General features: G+C 42.3%; 1 protein-coding gene across 5 annotated transcripts in view; it reads left to right on the top strand.

The window, feature by feature from the left end:
- Nucleotides 1–18,863, top strand: part of DDX43 (DEAD-box helicase 43) — a 576,458-nt gene that overhangs the window by 363,286 nt on the left and 194,309 nt on the right. For 3 of the 5 annotated variants that reach the window (XM_069235689.1, XM_069235687.1, XM_069235690.1), the window contains exon 15: nucleotides 16,875–16,910. The exons of the other annotated variants lie outside the window; for them this stretch is intronic. In XM_069235689.1, the coding sequence (XP_069091790.1) occupies nucleotides 16,875–16,910 (36 nt within the window). The remainder of the gene's footprint in view (nucleotides 1–16,874; nucleotides 16,911–18,863) is intronic. 5 annotated transcript variants of the gene reach the window in all.

Genomic DNA, 18,863 nt, shown 5'->3' with positions numbered 1-18,863 from the left:
CTCTAGCTACAAAGGGTGCACCTGGTATATGTATTAGACCCTCAAAGCACCTCTTAAGTACACGCCTAGACCTGTGGAGGGTTTTGAAGGACTTCCTGGACTCCCAGATGACTTTCCTGCTGCTACCAGAGGGGTGCCCTGCTGCTAAAGAGCTGCCTTGCTGCATGGAGGAGAACAGGACTATCGCCTTGAATCCCAGGCCTCCAGAAGTGACTCCAAGGGCTAGTTGGCTGGCCTGCAGAGTGAGCTACAGGGACATATCAAACCTCCAGAGGCCTAGAGTCCTGCATCTCATCTTTGCTGAAGTGAGTCTTTATCCCCTAAGTGATCCCCACTCCCCCCAAGTCCTGGACCCTTGGTAGTGTTGCTAGTTGTACTGCTCCTACCTAACCCTAAAACTTGCAACATTGAAGATATTTCACTAAAAAATGCCTGGAGAACCGACAGAAGACTGGGACCTGCCTACCAGCCGACCCACCCGAAGTGCATCGCTGGTCAGCCTGTCTTCATAGTAGCTCCTGCTACATTCTTCTCCAAATAGGAAATCCTGTGCATTGAGACCTCTTGGCCAAGGTATCTAACAGGGTGATGCCTTTCTTCTTAGGCCACAGCCTGCAGCTTCATACTGCTGGAAGTTTTCAACTTCCAAAACGTTGTCTAAGTCTGAAGGGAAACATTTTCAAAAGAAGCTCCCCATCAAAAATCTCCTCGGCCTAGAAATCCAATTTTTCCCGCTTGGAGCTTTTCCAGCCATCATCAACAGCTTGTAAGAAAATGTTGTCAAGGGGCTCTACTGCATTGACAAGGAATCCTTGGACACAGTTGTTTCAAGAAACGTCCTAAGTCTAACCCTGCCAATGTGTTTTGCATGTTTGATTGTTGTATTTATGCTTCAAGGAGGTTACAAATGGGTTGGGAATGCAGTTTTCTCTTTTTTTTTTTTTTTTTTTGTTTATCATATTTACAGCACACCTCTACAGTTTTTGTGACACCATAGGTCAAGCCCAGGCAGCGTGCTTGCACTGTCTCGCAAGATGTTGTAATCTAGTTCTGTGGGCTTTCAACACGCCATCTCTCCCCCTCTTTCATTCGTTCCTTGGCCTGCCTTTCAAAATTCCCATGATTTCGTAGGTAAATGCTTTACATGTGTCCTACCTTGAGGCTGTTTTGTTAACGCATTGGAGGCTGACCCTTTTACATGGATATTGCACAATCGGTCATATACCTTAGTGTGGCGCACTGCTTTTTAGGGTCGAGCGCACAAGCGCTCCGTCCTTGTTGTAATCTCTGTTTGAGCTTTTAACCAAACCCATGTCACGCCTGTCACATTCATTGGTTTGTGGGCTTACCTTTCAAAATCCGCTTGATTTCATTAGTGAAAGGCATGCATACGTCATGCCTTTTCCGGTGTTTAGCCCTCCTCTAGCTCACTGGCCAATTACTGAAAACATACAAGGCTCCTTGTTTTCAGCATGGTTTCCTGACTACTTTCTTTTATTTTCCACTCAGCGCTTGAATCATTGCAGTATGTATAAAAGCACACACAGTTTTTATTTTCATTTTGTTGCTCTGCTTTGTGCTCCGTTGTTTTCTTTTAGTCGCTCTGCCTAATTTTCTTAAACGCTTCAGGAAGCACGTGGGAGCACACAAACATGCTCCCCGAAATGTTTTAAAAGTGCTTTGTTTCTGCTCCTACATTACACTGCGGCTGTCGCGGCCACAACTTCACATGACAGCTGGCATGCAATGAGACTCGGCGCCTCATTGTCTGCTGCCACAGATTCCTATGTCCCATTGTGGTCATGACTGGCTGTTGGGGACAGGAGGTGCACCTCCTAGAAACAGTGCTCCAGAATCGTTGTGGTCAGTGCTTAATTTGTAAATAAAAACGTGCCAGTGCTCAAAGCCCTCCTCTTAAACTTGGGTCTGCTGCAATTAAATGTGGGAAAACGCAATATTGAGGCAGCGTAATCCTGACGTTATCCAGGGCTTCTTCAATCCATTTAAAGACACTCCCTGCCCGTTCAGCTCCCTTCTGCAGCTTTCTGCTTTCTCCCATTGTGAGGCTTCTTAATTTTTCTCTTTCCCCCTCTTTCCCATATGTGTCTTTTGCTTGCAGCAAATGCTTGGGGCAGAAGAGTAAGCGCCGACCCTCAAAAATAAGCTGAGCACCAGAAAAGAGCACAAATTAAGCACTGGGTGTGGTATGAATTTTAAACCTGCAGTCACTTTTTATTATTATTCTCCTTTAGCTGCTCTGCTTTGTGCACCGCTTGTTAAAACGCTTCAGAAAACGTGTGCAATTTAGAAAAATAAACAAATAGGTTTCCGAAGGGCGCACACACGTTTCCTAAAACATTTTTTAAATTTAAAAAGCTGTGTTTCTACTCCCTTTGTGGTCATATATTGCCGTTGGGGGGAGCAGGTGCAACTTGCTGGAAAACACTGCTCCCTGCCATGTTTGCAGCTGCCATGTTTTGTGTCTATCGAAAATGGAAAACTCTGGCCTGGAAGCTTTAATTTATCTGCAAACTTTAAAGCCAGAGACATTTCTGGGAATGGAGGCGTACAGTAAAGGCTGCGGGCAACGGGTGCCTTTTGAGAGATTTTGATCTTCTCAGGCATGGTGGTTGTGTTCTGTCACCAATCAAGCACCCTGTTGAGTTTAAAGAGCTGGTACCACTACAAGGAGCGTAAAGCAGTAGCGTGTGAAAACGGGCTGTGAAACTGCTCCAGTGCCAAGAAATCCTAGCTATTACCTCAAACTAGATAGTGGATTTCACGCCTTAGGCCAATGGATCGACACAACATAGATTTGAGGGGATGTCATGTGTGTATGTCATAATAAACACCAATAACCAAGAAATCAGTAATCTAATCATGACGCTATAATCACATCAGTTTATTAAGAAGGATGATAACTTTTCCCTATATCAACCACGCTTAAGCCACGAAAATAACTCTTAAACATAAATGATAAGCATCTAGAATCAACAACGGCTGAATAGAACGTCTTATATATCTGCGTTTAATCAAAGCAGGTAAGCAAATTATCTCAAGTATTCGAACACAAATTAATAACATCAATATTTGCAACAGTGAAATGGTATACATTTGAGCAAAAATTCAAAGAATGTCAATAGAAATCATGAGCATGTAAAGACATATTCCCTTACTAACCACTAATTAGCATTAACATGTTGGGCTTCATGTAAAAATAATTTAGAAACATGAATTTAGAAAAACATACTAACTGGGGTTATAGTAAAAATATTATCATTATGCAGCAATTAATTTATAATTTGCAGCTGGTACCTGTAAAACAAAAGACACATAACAATACAATTTCATACATTACCCATAGAACAGCCATACGCAGTCTACTTCAGCAAGGGGACACCATCAGGAAAGTCTCATAGAGTCAGGTCTACATTGACAGCTAAACCCACATCACTAATCCGACTCTTTCCCAAGAAGAACCTCCACTAAGAACTCCCTCAACCCGAAACTCTGGAACAGAACTCAGAATAAGAACCAGGGAAGATTACACTCGAAGAATAGGTTACAGAAAATTATATAATTTTTTGCAAAGCTCTCGATTGGTCAGTACATGGGGTGTTGCACATTCTGCCAATAAAACTACTGTTAGATAATTGACAACATCATTAACTAAACACAATTATAACAGTTTCTTCTTCTCGTCTGTGGCTCCATTGTTCCATCTCATCAAAACTTCACTTCTCAGGAAGAAACATCTCATATAGTAACATCTACTTCCATCCTTTAGGAAGAAACTACATGTTAGTGACAATTTTAAACAATAGAACAGTCAAACTCGAGAAATTACCCTATAAATCTGACCTTGTAAGACATAATGCAAAAACCCATGAGGGGTAGCTGTCTACAAGTCTATAAGCTATTAATCGCACTCTTTTAAGGTAAGCATTGAACAATGGAAAATAAATGTGATTTTTTTTCTAGAATTAGTCTAAATAGAAAACAAAATGAATTATGGTGACATTTACCTGTTTTTCACATATTAGTTCATCAATGATCAACACATTATTAATTAATAAAATCATGGTTAAACTTTTCACTCCTGCAATCCCTCCTCTAATGACTAATTATGTCATCACCCAGCCCATAATAAATCTATTTTCTTTTCAAAAATGTAAAATCTTGTTTCTTCCATTTTCACATTATTTTTCTTTTTCCCTTTACTTTTTCCATAAAATGTATTCATTTGAACATCAAATCTTACCCGATTCTTTCAGATCTTTTCCTTTTCATCCATTTGATCAATCTATATGTTCCTCAAACTCCAATTAGACAAAACACAATTATTGAAACCCATTTTACTATTTTTAATATAATTCCTTTCCCCAGATTGCCAAACCTATTTCCCACAGTTGCAATTCCCTTTCCAGCTTTCTCCCAGATCGTAGTTTCAGTTGGTTCATTTAGATCTACTTTGTTTTTTGTTACATTATTAATCAAACCTCTGATTTCTCTTGAATTGTCTGGAATATGCGTACAGCTATGACTCAAACCAATTAATTTGCAAACTCTGCCCTCTTTCGCCAAAAGAATGTCTAATGCAAGGCAGTGCCATAGCTCTTGTAGCAGCTAATTTAGTATCTAGAAAAACGATAGCTCAATAATAACTTGTCAACATGTTGTCTACTATTGTAGGCAACTTCTGTATCTTAATAGAATTTAGAACTACTCCCACTGAAGCAATTATAGCCCCAAAAATGTCTCCCACAATGCTAGAAATTGATTCTCGCTTGTGTCTCGTTTGAATTCTCGTCATCTTAGGAAATTTACTCAAGTCCTCCAGCTGGTATATCTTTGGAGAGACTATTCCCAAATAACATGTGCCATACCACCCCCTAGGAAGACTGTAATAAGCATTTTTCCACAAATATAGTAAACACCAGGCACTGGTGGGTCTTGTCCATTCATCATAAAATCCCATTTACTCCGGAACATAAACATATACCCACATTCACTTTACCCACAAACTCTATCACTACTACTCTGTGGCCTATATATACAGAACTTTCCCACATGTTCAGCATCCAGTGTTAATTTTCTTTGTTTAGTAATGTCAGTATAAGCATAATCAATACCAAGTCTAAGGCTAATCATTCCCTTATTTATCCTCGCCTTTGTTTCTCTTCTTCTATCTTCTGTGTTATCTAAAAATGTGTTCTCTACAGGTGTTAGTAAACAGGTCAGATTATTCCGATGAGTGAAAGGAGTTCCAAAGGTAAGAGTAGGCTCAAAGAAATCTATCATAATAACTGTTATTTTCCTTGGCTAGTTTATTCAAATAACCAATGACCGGTATAAACAAAAACACAACATCAAAGTTTGAGAAGAAATACTGGATATACTCTTGGTCATAGAAATGCATTAGTAAATGACTGCAACTTATAGCATACGTCACAGGCAAACTATGATAAGTAGTTCCTTCTTCCACCAAAGTCCGAATCTGCGTACAAATATAACTATCTTTCGCATCCATCACCTCAACATACTCGGGAAATAAACAATAGAAAATATTAGAGGAAAGCTCTTTCTCTTCATGTAAGTATTTGACAACTATCCTAAACTTATCTTTTGTTAGTGATTTAGTAGTTTCCGAAGAATTGTCAATCTCTGCAGTATGGTTGGCTCCATTCGCCTCATAAACAATCACACCTATAAATAACAATAAGCATATTATCACACTCGCTACCACCAATCAAATACCTACACATTTCCAATGGTTAATTCTACTGTTTTGGTTGCTAACGTTTCTCATGGTCTGCGAAAAATTAGGAAAAGGAGAACAAAAAAAAAAAATCCACAAAAAGTTCACAAACAATTTTTCAAAATAATTTCAAAAACAAAAATCCCTCCTACATTTTTTTTTTTTTCTCAATAGTTTATTTAGGACAGTCTTATCAAATCTGTTATAGCAGCTTGTCAAATCCAGTTATCAATTTTGTCAAATCCAGTTATCAATGTTGTCAAATTTAGTTATCAATGGCTCTCTTTATGCACGACTTTCAAAAATGTTCTTTCAATTTCAGCTTTTCCCCAAACACCCTGTTCTTCATGTGCCAAAATGAAAATTTTCAATGTCTGTCAAAACAATAACACAAAAATTCTTCTTGTCATTCATTTGTAGTTACATATGCCCATTCTGGACCAGAATATCTCTTGCTTGTAACTCTCTTCCTTTTTGGTCTTTTACTACTTTCACCTTCTTCTCCACAATTTTCTCGTTCATTCAGCTCTCTTTCCTCATGAATTAATGGAACCACATTTATTTTTCCTCCTTTCGAACTTTTCTCTGTTCAATTACCTCCTTTTGATATCTTCTTCGTCAGCAATTTTCCTAAAATCGGATTTGAACTTGAGCTTGAACCCTTTTCTTCTGTCGTTCCCGCAACTAGTTCAGGAAGAGTCAAATCCACTTGGGCGGGATCTGTCTCGATTCCTTTTCCCATTGGGTCAGTCTTTTGTTATGTTTGGTATGTCAAACCACCTGCTTCTGAGGACACCCTCCTCTGAGCAGATTTTCTCTCAACCCGTCGTCTCTGATCACTCTCTTCTGAGTATGCCCTCCTCTGATCAGAACTTCTTTCAACTGATTTTTCTTGTTCCTCTTGTGCTGACATTTTCTACTCCACTCTTTGACTGTTCACTCTCCTCTAAACTTTGCTCTTTTTAGGTCGAGCATTTCAGTGCGCAAGCACTGCTTTTCCAAAGTGTTGGTGTGTATCTGGGCTTTTAACCACGCCCACCTCACGCCCATCACTACCACTGGTTCCTGGGCTGCCCTTCAAAAAATCCTTTGACATTGGTAAATGGTTTACCTTTGTCCCTCCTTGGGGAGGTTTTGTTACTGCCTTGGCCATCAGCCCTGTTACATGGCTAATTGCACTTTTGCTGATTAGTTTTACTGCAAGCAAACTTTTTTTCTTTTTGTGTCTCTTCACGCTGATGCTCATGGCAGCCGTGTCACTGTGAATCGGCTCCCTTATGTGAAACTGTTTAACTTTTAATTTTCAATTTATGTGGCAAGAAAAGTCGGGTTAGGAGTTTACAACGCTAATAGCTCTAACTCGAACAGATGCGAGACCCACTGCATTGCAAATGCATGTTTCATCTGTCATAGGACTAGGTACATCTCGAGCATTCTCAGGAATCTTCTCAAGCTTCTCTCTTTCTTGTTCTATACCTGTAATATTGTTAGCTGCTGGTAATCTCAACCGCTCCGCTTCTTGTTCTGTTGTTATCCACTTTCCTAATATGGCTGGCATGCACCTAATTCAGCAGACCTGCACACTTCACAGTTGTCATTGTCACAAGGATGGTTTGTTAGGGCCCCTTCCACCGTGGCTCCAAACACAACTTTCTTACGTGCTTCCGTATGATAACCCAGTCACTGGCTCTCAAGTTGTGACCTTGACCTTGAGATTGTTGAACCGTTGTAGCTTCCACCTGATGAGAAAAAGATCGAACCACATCAGCCAAGCCTTTGCAATAATCTAGCACCATGTTATCTATAATATTTCCTATTGCATTTGCAGGTATTACTGGCAATCTCATTGCTCCCCCCATTAGAATCTTGTTAGGAGACAACCAAGTCTTCTTGTCAGGAGTACTTCTCATTGACATTAGAACTAAAGGTAGATCATGTGGACATTTCAAATTCGTTGACGCACACACCTTTGCCAATCGGGACTTTAAAGTTCCATTCATCTGTTTCCGGGCGGTAACTACAATGTAGCTTCTGCTGAATGTTTAAAGCTGAAAATAGTAATTTTATAACCTCATTGTTGAAGTGACTTCCTCTACCTGATTCCAAAGAGACTGGGGAACCAAAACATGGAATTAACTCTCTGAAAAGTAACTTAGCTACTGTAAGGCTATCATTTCTCCTTGTGGAATAAGCCTCGATCCAGTGACTAAAAATGCACACAGTCACCAGCACATATTTCAAACCGGCACACGAAGGCATCTCAATAAAATCCATTCTGCTGAATGGACCGCCTGCAATGCCTATGTGTCCCATGTTGACAACTATTCCTTTACCAACATTCATCTGCTGACAGACAATGCATCTATGGCAAACCATTTCAGCAGCCTGCCTAAATTTCAGATTAAACCAGAATTGTTTGAAACTCCTGATCATTGCATCTCTCCCTATGTGTGCTTGACCATGGTAGTATCTGGCCATCTGTGTCAGTAAACTGTTCGGTAAAACCACCTTCCCTTCGGTTGTCACCCAAATATCACCTTCCCTTTGTATGCAATTGTGTATCACTCAGTCTCTATGCTCTTCTTTTGGAGCATTATTCTGTATAGCTTTTAGCTCCTCCAAAGTCGCAATAATTTGCATTGTAAAATGTTTTATAAACTTCCATCATTTTCAGGCATCGGTTCCCATTTCCCTTTAAACGAGATACTATTTAAGGCACATAATTTTGCAACCTGATCTGCATAAACATTTCCCAAAGTCACATAATCCTGTCCTCTTTGATGTGCACTACATTTAACCTCAGCAATTTTCTCAGGTTTCTGTACAGCTTGTAGCAATTCATGTATTCTTTCACCATTTCTTACAGGTGGACAATGATGACGTTAAGAAACCTCTCTCTGTCCAAAATCACGCACAATGCCGAATCCATATTGGCTATCAGTATAGATCGTTACTTTCATCTGGTCTGAAATTTGGCATGCTCTCATAAGAGCCACCAATTCTGCAATCTGAGCAGAAAACACTCCTTTAAGCCATGAAACTTCTAATATGGCAGTTTTTTGATGGATACAACCACTTGTGGATTCCTCACCTTATGAATTCTCCCATGCGCCAGCATCCGACGAAAAACCTTCTTCCCAGCTCTCCACGTCGACGAGGACGTCACAGTTGCACAGCTCAATGCGATTCCATCTGACGTCACTATGCCAATCAGAGGTCCTCGCCGGTGTGCTGACGTCAGTTCCCTTTTTTCCATGCCTCCGACGCTAACAATTTTCTCCTAGCTCTCGCTACTGTTGAAGGTGCCATCTTGTATCTGGTGCAATTTTGTTTCTGGTTACAATGTCTCCTCCTCGTAAGTCGGGATTTAAACCATGTTGATAGTGAGGGGACGCATGTCCGTCACTGACCCTCATGATGATGGCCTTTGGTGTTTGAGCTCCGAGCATGACGTCGAGGAGTGTGTATCCTGCCAGAGCATGAATCCAAAGGCTCTGAAGGAGAGGGAAGCCAAGCTCCTTTTGACTAAGGTAAAAAAAGGTCATGAGAGCCACTACAGGTCGTCTTCTCACACTTCGTCAAAAAAGCACTAGAGACGACGACGTCATGACTCTGCGTCGTTCGGCTCGGAGCCGTTCAAGGTCCAGGTCTCCGTCTAGACGGCGCTGTGCGAGGTTAGTCAGACTGTGACTCCACAACCTCAAAGCCCTCAGGCATTCGCCGGTGCCGTCAGTGTTCGAGGTGGTCACGCCTCCAGACAGTCCTCGCTTTTCACCTGTGGTGCAGGATTCGGATGCTCAACAGGCGCAGGTGCAGCATGGAGACCAGCGGTATCCTGCCTTCCCGGCTCCGGGAGTGGATCCGGCGGCATCTTTAAATGCCATGTTTTCTATGTTTAGTGCTATGGCCCCTGCTGGTGCACCGGCTGGTCCCACGGGTCCTTTAGCATTTTCATTGGGTTCCCCGGCTCCTTACAAGGATGTCGCCACACAGACCTGCCATTCCGATGACATCGCCTTTTAGACCTGCGGCGCCGGTGTCATCACCCTTTCAGTCGACGCCGATGACGGAACCACAAGTGACCACGGCACCAATGGGATCCGCTCCGGCGCCGGATGGCTCCGGATTAGATCGAAGTCCACCTTCTTCTCCTGATCCGCGCCTTTCAGTTCTGAAGCCGGTGTCATCAACGTCTGCTATTTCTGTGTCGACGCCAAGGTTAGAGGCCAGGCTGAGGTCGCGTAGAAAGCCTTTAAGACTTTTGGAGGAAGAGGAGTGCCAGCGGCAGTTGTTGGAAGAAGGGGTGATTGTGGAGTCCTTGGGGGAATACCAAGAGATTGACTCGTCCATTGGGCTAGACACTTCCCCGGAATGGGACCTTTCTTCACCAGGGGATATTATGGAGGAGGTGGCCTCTTTCCATACTGTGGTCAGGAAGGCAGCACATTTTTTGGATCTTCCATTGCCTGCTGCAGAGGGCAAAAATAATATCATAATTGAGGTCCTGCATCCTTCGTCTACTTAGGAAGATCCATTGCTTCCATTTAATGATGCTCTTACGGAGCCTAGCTTAGAGGTATGGAGGAACCCTGTGTTGTCACCAGCTGTCAACAGATCTGTGGCAGTGAGGTACAGGGTAGCTCCTGGGGATCTGGGATTCTTGTCAAAACATCCTACCCCGGAGAGTCTGGTTGTTCAGGCCTCTTGTTGCACACAGTCTGCACCAAGCTCCTTCCCTGTGATTCCGTCGGACAGGGAATCCAAAAGGATGGAGCAGTCTGCGAAGAAAACTTTTTCTTCTTGTAGTATGGCCCTCAAAGCAGCAAATACTACCTGTGTGTTGGGTAGATAAGTGCACGTCCTGATGGATTCAGCTAGGGCTATGGTTCCGGACCTGCCGCAGGAGGTGCAAGGACAATTTGGAGAACTTTTTTCGGATGCTCATGCCTAGCAAAGCAGATAATCCAGTCTGGACTGGATTCTACAGATTCGGTGGCCGGAGCGATGGGTACCTTTATTGCTACCAGGAGGCATGCATGGTTGAGGTCCTCTGGCTTTTCCTCGGATGTCCAGACTGCTCTTTTGTACTTGCCTTTTGATGGGGAAAAACTTTTTGGTGCTAAAGCTGACTCTGCATAGAGCGCTTTAAGGACAGCAGGACAACAGCAAAGTCTTTGGGTCTGCACGCTTCCACTACTACCACTTTCAGGTCCTTTCGGAGGTTCAGGGGGTCTGGGGGTGGAGCCATTTACCGTGGGAGACCCAAGTCCACAGTCCAACAGCCTATCAGCCTCCCGTATAGGTCCTTTAGAGGGCGGGGGAGGGTTCGGACAAGAGGGGCCACTCAGCAGCACCCTGCGTCATCCTCTTCCTCTGGAGGACTACAAGGGAAGCAGCCCTACTTTTCTGCCCATTTTCAGCCATTCTTCTCCTGTAGGGGGAAGATTACGTCTTTTACTCCACGAGTGGGAGTTAATCACATCAGACTCCTGGGTTCTAAACATTGTGAGGAAAGGATATGCTCTCCCTTTTTAGGAGTTCTCCCCTCCCAGGCCTCCCCGTCCCTTGTTTTGTTCAGAAAACCATCTCCTATTGTTGCAGCAGGATGTTCAAATCCGGTTATCAAAAGGTGCAGTGGAGTTGGTTCCAGAGCAGGAAAGGCGTCCGGGTTGTTATTCGAGATATTTCCTGATTCCCTAGAAGGATGGTCGATTGAGACCAATCCTAGACCTGAGGATTTTGAATTGGTTCCTCAACCAGGAAAGATTCAAGATGCTGACTCTAGCCCAGGTACTTCTGGCGTTGAACCGAGAGGATTGGATGGTGTCTGTCGACTTGCCAGGATGCTTACTTTCATATTCCTATACTCGCACAGGAAGTATCTCCGGTTTGATTTGGGATCACAACAATACCAGTTTGCGGTCCTTCCGTTTGGTCTTACCTCAGCACCTCGAGTCTTTACGAAGGTGATGGCGGTGGTTGTAGGAAGTCTCAGAAGGAAGGGAATATCTGTATTCCCTTATCTGGACGATTGGTTGATCAAAGCTAAGTCTCCTGCGCTCGTGCTGCATCACTTGCAGATGACAACTTAATTGTTGTTCAGTCTGGGCTTTTCGGTAAACGTGCTCAAGTTTATGCCGGCAGGTGGGCAAAATTTGTTGCTTGGTGTGGAGAGAAGCAAATTGATCCTTTGAGGGCCCATCTATTCGATGTTCTGTTTGCATTAGCTTTAGCTCAGAAGGTTTGTGCAGTTGCTACTGTTACAGGCTATTTGGCGGCACGGTCAGCCTTTCTTTACCTTCCGGATCAGCCCTCCTTTTTTAAGTCGCCTATTGTTATTAGGTTCTTAAAGGGTTTGACTAATAAGTTTCCTCCCACTCCTTTTCATATGCCTCAGTGGGATCTGAATCTCGTTTTAACTTTTTTAATGAGTTCACCATTTGAACCCATGCATTCTTGCATGTTAATATTTTTAGTTCTTAAGACGGTGTTTTTGACAGCTATAACATCTGCTAGACATGTTGGTGAGCTTCAGGATCTTTGTGTTAAACCTCCCTTTACTTTATTCTTTCCTGATAAAGTGGTGTTGAAAACCAGGACGGCTTTCCTACCAAAAGTTGTCACTCCTTTTCATATGAGGCAAACTATTACCCTTTTATCTTTAAACCCTCCTCCTCACCCCTCAATAGAGGAAGAGAGGCTCCATTGTTTGGCCCCCAGAAGGGCCCTCAGTTTTTATATTGAGACAACAAAAGGCTTTCGTTTGGAAGACCAGCTGTTCGTGGGTTATATTGGAAAGAGATAGGGCAGAGCAGGTCATAAAAGAACGATCCCCAGGTGGGTCATTCTTTGTATCAAGGTTTGCTACATGTTGGCAAAGAAGATTCCACCTGAGGGTATTAGAGCCCATTCGACCAGGGCTAAGTCTGCCACTTCGGCCCTGGCTAGAGAGGTTCTGGTGGTGGATATTTGCAAGGCAGCAACTTGGGCGTCCCTCCACACCTTCGTAAAGCATTATTGCTTGGACTCGGAGGTTAGGAAGGACGACCATTTTGTACAATCTGTAGTGCAGGATTTCTTGGTGTAGCCAGACAGGCACCCACCTACGAGTGCAGTACTGCTTTGGGACTCTATTCATAAGGTGAAGAATCCACGGATAGTTGCATCCATCAGAAGAACAAGTTACTTACCTTCGGTAGCGCTTTTTCTGGTGGACTGTGGATTCCTCACAGTCCCACCTGCCTCCCCACTTCCTGTGTGGTCATACCAAGATTTGTGTGTTACAAGTGTACATAGGTTTTGGTAATTATGTGTATATATAAATAAATGATGGTTATAATTCTATTGCATAATTATGGTTTTATGTATAATGTATTCATTTGAGCTGTTGTGAGGTCGGTTTTCACCTGTTTGCCTCAAAGGCACGTAAAAAATGGGTGAAACTGACATCAGCACGCGTGCGAAGACCTCTTATTGGCACGGTGATGTCAGACAGAGTGGCGTGGAGCCGTGCAATTGTGACATACTCGTTGACGTGGAGAGCTGGGAATAAGATTTTCTGTCAGATGCTGGCACATGGGAGAATTCATAAGGCGAGGAATCCACAGGTAGCTAGTGTATCCACCAGAAAAAGTGCTACCGAAGGTAAGTAACTTGTTCATTGTGCATACTGCATAACCTGCTCTCAATGTACCCCTGTTATCTCTCAGGCAGGAACCATCAACAAAGATAATTTGATCATGTCTTCTTGGCAAGTGTCTCTAATATCTGCCCTTGGTTTTGTGCACAATTCTTTAACTTCCAAACAATCCTGTTCAGTATCATCTGTTTTATCTGAATCATTTCTCTCATCTGGTAAAAATGTTGCTGGGCTAAGCACTGTGCAGCTTTTGATTGTCACATTAGGTGCCCCAAGAATCACTGTTACAAAACGTGTCAATCTTGCATTGGTCAAGTATTGTGTCTTTGATCTTGTCAACAAAATCTCGATTGAATGAGGTACCATTACTGTCAGAGGATAACCCATTACAATATTCTCACTTTAGGATTTACTCTGCTTGATTGCTGCAACTGCTCGCAAGCATCCTGGTCAGGCTGCTGCAATAGGATTTAAAGTAGCTGAACAATATGCTACTGGTTTTTGACACCACCATGTGTCATGACAGACAAAGAAAATCCATCTCGTTCATGACAAAACAACAGAAAAAATGTTGGGTAATCAGGCATACCTAAAGCTGGTGCTTGGCACAAACTTTCTTTCAATTCAACAAATGCTCTCATACATTACTCATCCATCATTATGGGGTCTGAAACATCCTTATGTGTCCGCTTTTACAAAGGTTTTGAAATAGCTGAAAAATGTGGAATCCACTGACTACAATATCCTATCATTCCCAGAAACATTCTATTCTTTCTGCGTACTTGGTTATATTTTCATTTTCTCACAATCTTTTTAAATTCTCCTGGACCCTTTTTCAATCAAAGTACCCAAATATTTCACCTCTCGCTGACAATATTACAATTTTACAGGAGTCACCTTATGACCATTGTCCCCCAGAAAGTTCAACAATGTAATTGTATCTTCCTTGCAGCCCTCTTTTGTCTTTGATGCAATCAATAGATCATCTATATATTGCACTAATGTCAATTAATAAGGCATTACCAATGACTCCAGGTTCTTTTTAAAAATCTGATTAAAAATCGATGGCGACTCTGAAAACCCATGAGGAATTGTACACCAACAATAGACTCTGGTCAGGAATGTAAAACAAAAGACGTATCGACTGTGCTCATGAAGAGGCACGGAGAAAAATGCTTGACACAAATCAATCACTGTGAACCACTCAGCATCACACGGCATCTGAAACATAATCACAGCTGGGTTTCACACAACTGGACAACATTTGACTACGATATCATTCATTTTCCTCAAATCCTGGACAAGACGAATTTTCCCACTTGGCTTGTTCAAACCCATTATTGGTGAGTTACACAGGCTACTCATCACTTCTTTCAAAACTCTCTGTTCCAAAAACTGCTCTATCAAAGGTCTTATTTCTTTGATTGCCTCATTTGTCATTGGGTACTGCACAGTTTGTGGAAATACCAGATTCTCTTTCACTGCCACTCTGACTCCTTCAGCTCCCTTGATCAGGCCAATGTCCTTCCCTGAAACATCCCACCCAAACTTTTGACTTGACCCTTTCCTGCAAATCAACTGGAAGATCTTTTACTTCAAAGACCAGGAAAAATCAATTAAATCAATTGAATTATTGTCTTCATTTATTTGTTCATCAAAATTAATCAGAGGAAACTCCATAGACACCCATTCTTTTTCAGCAGTAATCATTGAATCTTCCTCATCACTGTTTGTCTCGATCTCAATTCCTTTAAGTAAACATGAAATCGATCAATTTATTTTACACAACAGATTTCTTTCCAGTAATGACACTAGACTAGAATCGCACATAACAAATCTGTGAAAATCCTTAAAATTACCAACGTTAACAAAAACTGGTTCTGTAAGAGTGTTGGTCAAATGCTTGTTCACAATTGCTACAATCTGAACTGTTTTCTCCGATATTGGTATATCTGGAACTTCCATAGTCCTTACTGTTTACTTATTTACTTACTTACTTATTATTTATCCAGTGTTCCTAGGCAACAAGCAGGATGCTGGGTGACACCCAGAGTATGACAACTTCCTCCAGAGTGTGGCATACTCTTATCCCATAAAGCACTTTTCTTTCAAGATCTAAAATGGAGAAATTCTCTTCTGGAGGTTAAGATCTGGCTAAGACGTCCCACTGGTGTGGCTAAGTTTCCCAAACACTCTCTTTCAGCCCCCCTGCTAATTCAGTTACTGGGACGCCTATCTATCTGAGGGTGCAGGAACTGGGGGTGAACTTGTGTCCTGTTCTGTTATTCCTTCTTTGAAGTCCAGTTTAGCTACCCAGTCCTCTTCCTGCCTTTTGGCAGCTTGCAGATCTTCACTCGCCAGATGTCCTTTTTTCTCTATGCAGTCCACTTCACACCTCATTAAGACAGCTTTGCTTAGCCTGGCAGGTGCTGGCCAGTCAGAAGAAGGGCTGCTGGAAGGCTGGATTTTGGCTCATCAGAAAAGCAAGTTCTCTAGATTTATTCTAGCAATCACAGAAAATAAGTTAAAGAATGATGAGTTGTTGGATTTTAGTCTATCAATTTAAGTCTTTGAATTATATTTTAGCTCATTCCTATCAATAGTTGTACTTTAATAAAGCATCCCCATTAGCCTATAGAGCTAATGCACTACAATGGAGGAAAGTGAAATTGGCAGTTTTCCCTCACCTAAGACATATTTAATAATTTCACGACTTATAGTTGCAAGGCACCCTATCCCTGGAGCACCTAGGGGAGACCTTAGAGGTGACTTACATGTAGATATAAGCTAGTTTAGGACTTTGGAAGTACTTTTAATTCCAAAGTTGAATTTGCATATAATTTACTTTTAAAAGCAGCCTGCCTTTAAAATATCAACAGGAACTGCAGCAGTGCATAATCTACTGGGCCTCTAAACCCACATGCTTTACCATATACTAGGGACTTACAGGTGGGTTGTCATGTCAATTGCATATACCTTTTAAACAGAGCACTGGCCCTCACATTGCTAAATGTCTTGGTTTCTCACACCCAAAATCACTGGAGGGGACAGTTATTTTTACTGTGAACTGTTGTGTGTTTATTTTTTGTTTTGTTGGTAGTGTCATTGTCTTTCTTTTGCAGCAGAAGGCCAGGCTAATTCTGGAAATTGGAAGGGAAAGTGTAATGCTGCTTGAATGAGTTTACTGTGCAGCACGTAGAAAATACATTGAGCACAGTGAGAACATAGAATATGTTTTTTGTCCATTTCAGCCTCAAAGCACTGCTACATCATCTGATGTTTACTAGTAGCTACTAGTTAAGACCAAACAGATTTGTCACCAACAAGTTGTAGATTGAAGAACATCAGTCAGTGTAGGACTAGCATCCACAGTAATCTGTGAACCAATTATTTTAAGTGTGATTCTAATGGATTATTTTCTCTGAATTGGAAAGTCGTCACATTTAGGTTCTTGACAGAATTGTCTTTTCTTCACAGGAAGAAGAAATACACATTTTATGTCAGAACCCTAAGGTAAACTATAACTTGCGCTTTCGCTATACACTACTAATTGCCCGTCATTTTACATTCATTACTTATGACATCTTCTTTGATGTCATTGATAAAATCACTGTAACATTTGCAGTAAAACTATTGATGAGAAAACTGTGTATGTCGAGGGTGCGAGTTATAGTTATCTTAGGGCACGAGTTATAGTTACTTGAAAGAACTCTAATAGCTGAATTTGGTTTTTGTATGTGCAAAATCTGAATCTAACTTTAACGTCCCTGTAACCTTTGGGAAACAAAATCATATATATAAAAAATGTTATTTTAACGAAAGTGGGATGTTAAGGTGCGAGTAGAGATAAAGGGGGTAAGGCTGGTTTTAGGTTTAAGGGGTGTGTAGAGGTAAATAAAGGTGAGGGCAATTTTAGAGTCAAGGTATTGGATGAGGGGAACGGTTTAAGGCTTAAAGTTGGCTAGTGGTAAAAGGGGGTGGTGGAGGCCGGCCTGGTTTGTAATGGGTACCTAAGGTACTTACACCTTATACCAGTTATCCCTTATTGGTGAAATGTAGTCAGCGTCTAGAAGCCAGGCTCTCTAGGGGTAGTGTGGATGAACAGCCAAGGCCTAACTAGGAGAAAATCGAAGCTCATGCAATGCCACTGTAGTCACACAGTACTCACACACATGAAAGAAAATACTCAGTGTTACACAAATAAAGGTACTTTATTTTGGTGAAACAAATGTCAAAAATACCATAGAGACTATACACCCATAGGAGTTAGTTAATGCACAAATTATATACATACGTTTGAAGAAATAGCAATAAAAAAAGGTAGAAAAAAGTGCAATTAGTGAAAATCACAATGGTTAGAAATGGCGCCTAGGGGAACACAAACCATATACTAAGAAAGTGGAATGCAAATGTCGGTTTCCCACCTAGGCAAATGTAGTGTGTAGAGGGGCACTGGGAGTATTAAAAGGAGGCTGTGCATCCCAGGAAGGAGTGCTGGGGTCCGGAGTTATACGGTACATGAAGAACTTCGTGGAAGGATGCCAACAAGCCTTGGCAATTGCAAAACACATGGTGCACAGGGGTACTGTCTTGCGTGGGGAGGCAAGCTGTTGCCTCTACCAAAGCTGGACAGTGGGACATCAGGACCATCGCGACCACTTCAGTCCACCACCCATGATGCTGGATCCACGCACCTTGTTAGAAGAGGGGACCCAACCCATTGGTCGTAGCTGCAGAGAGGGTGCCTGCTGAAGTAGAGAAGTGACTCCTTCACTTCAAGAGATTCCTTCATTCTTCTGGTGGAGGCTGAATACTGGCTGTCCTCTGAGGATGCATGCATAGGAAACAGTTGCAGTTGCTGGCAGGAGCTGAAGATACAGTGTTGCAGAAGTCGTCTTTGCTTCTTTGTTGCAGTTCTAGAGTTCCTGGAGGGTTCAGATGCAGTTTCTTCGGTAATAAGGTGAAGTAAAGGATGCAGAGGAGTCCTACTGGAGTCTTGCAATCTGAATCTGAAGAACCACCCAAGAGAGAGACCCTAAATAGCACTGAAAGGAGGATTGATCAGCTACACAGGTAAGCACCTATCAGAGGAGGGCTCTGACGTCATTTGCTGGCACAGGCCACTCAGATGCTCCCAGAGTTCCCTGACACCTTGGAATCCAATATGGCAAAACCCAGGGACCCTAGAGGAGCTCTGAGCACCACCCATAGGGTAGTGATGGACATGGGAGTGGTCACTTCCCTTTCCTTTGTCCAGTTTTGTGCCAGAGCAGGGACTTGGGGGTCCCTGAATTGGTGTAGACTGGATTATGCAATAAGGGCACCATCTCTGCCCTTCAAAGCATTTCCAGAGGCTCTGGGAGGCTCCCATGCCTGTCACACCTATTTCCAAGGTGAGAGGTTGTAACATCCTTCTCCCAAAGGAAATCCTTTGTTCTGTCTTACTGGGCTTGAGCTGGTCAAGCA

The sequence above is a fragment of the Pleurodeles waltl genome, chromosome 5 (genome assembly GCF_031143425.1).
Source record: "Pleurodeles waltl isolate 20211129_DDA chromosome 5, aPleWal1.hap1.20221129, whole genome shotgun sequence".
Taxonomy (NCBI): domain Eukaryota; kingdom Metazoa; phylum Chordata; class Amphibia; order Caudata; family Salamandridae; genus Pleurodeles; species Pleurodeles waltl.
This window is presented reverse-complemented; position numbering and strand designations above follow the sequence as displayed.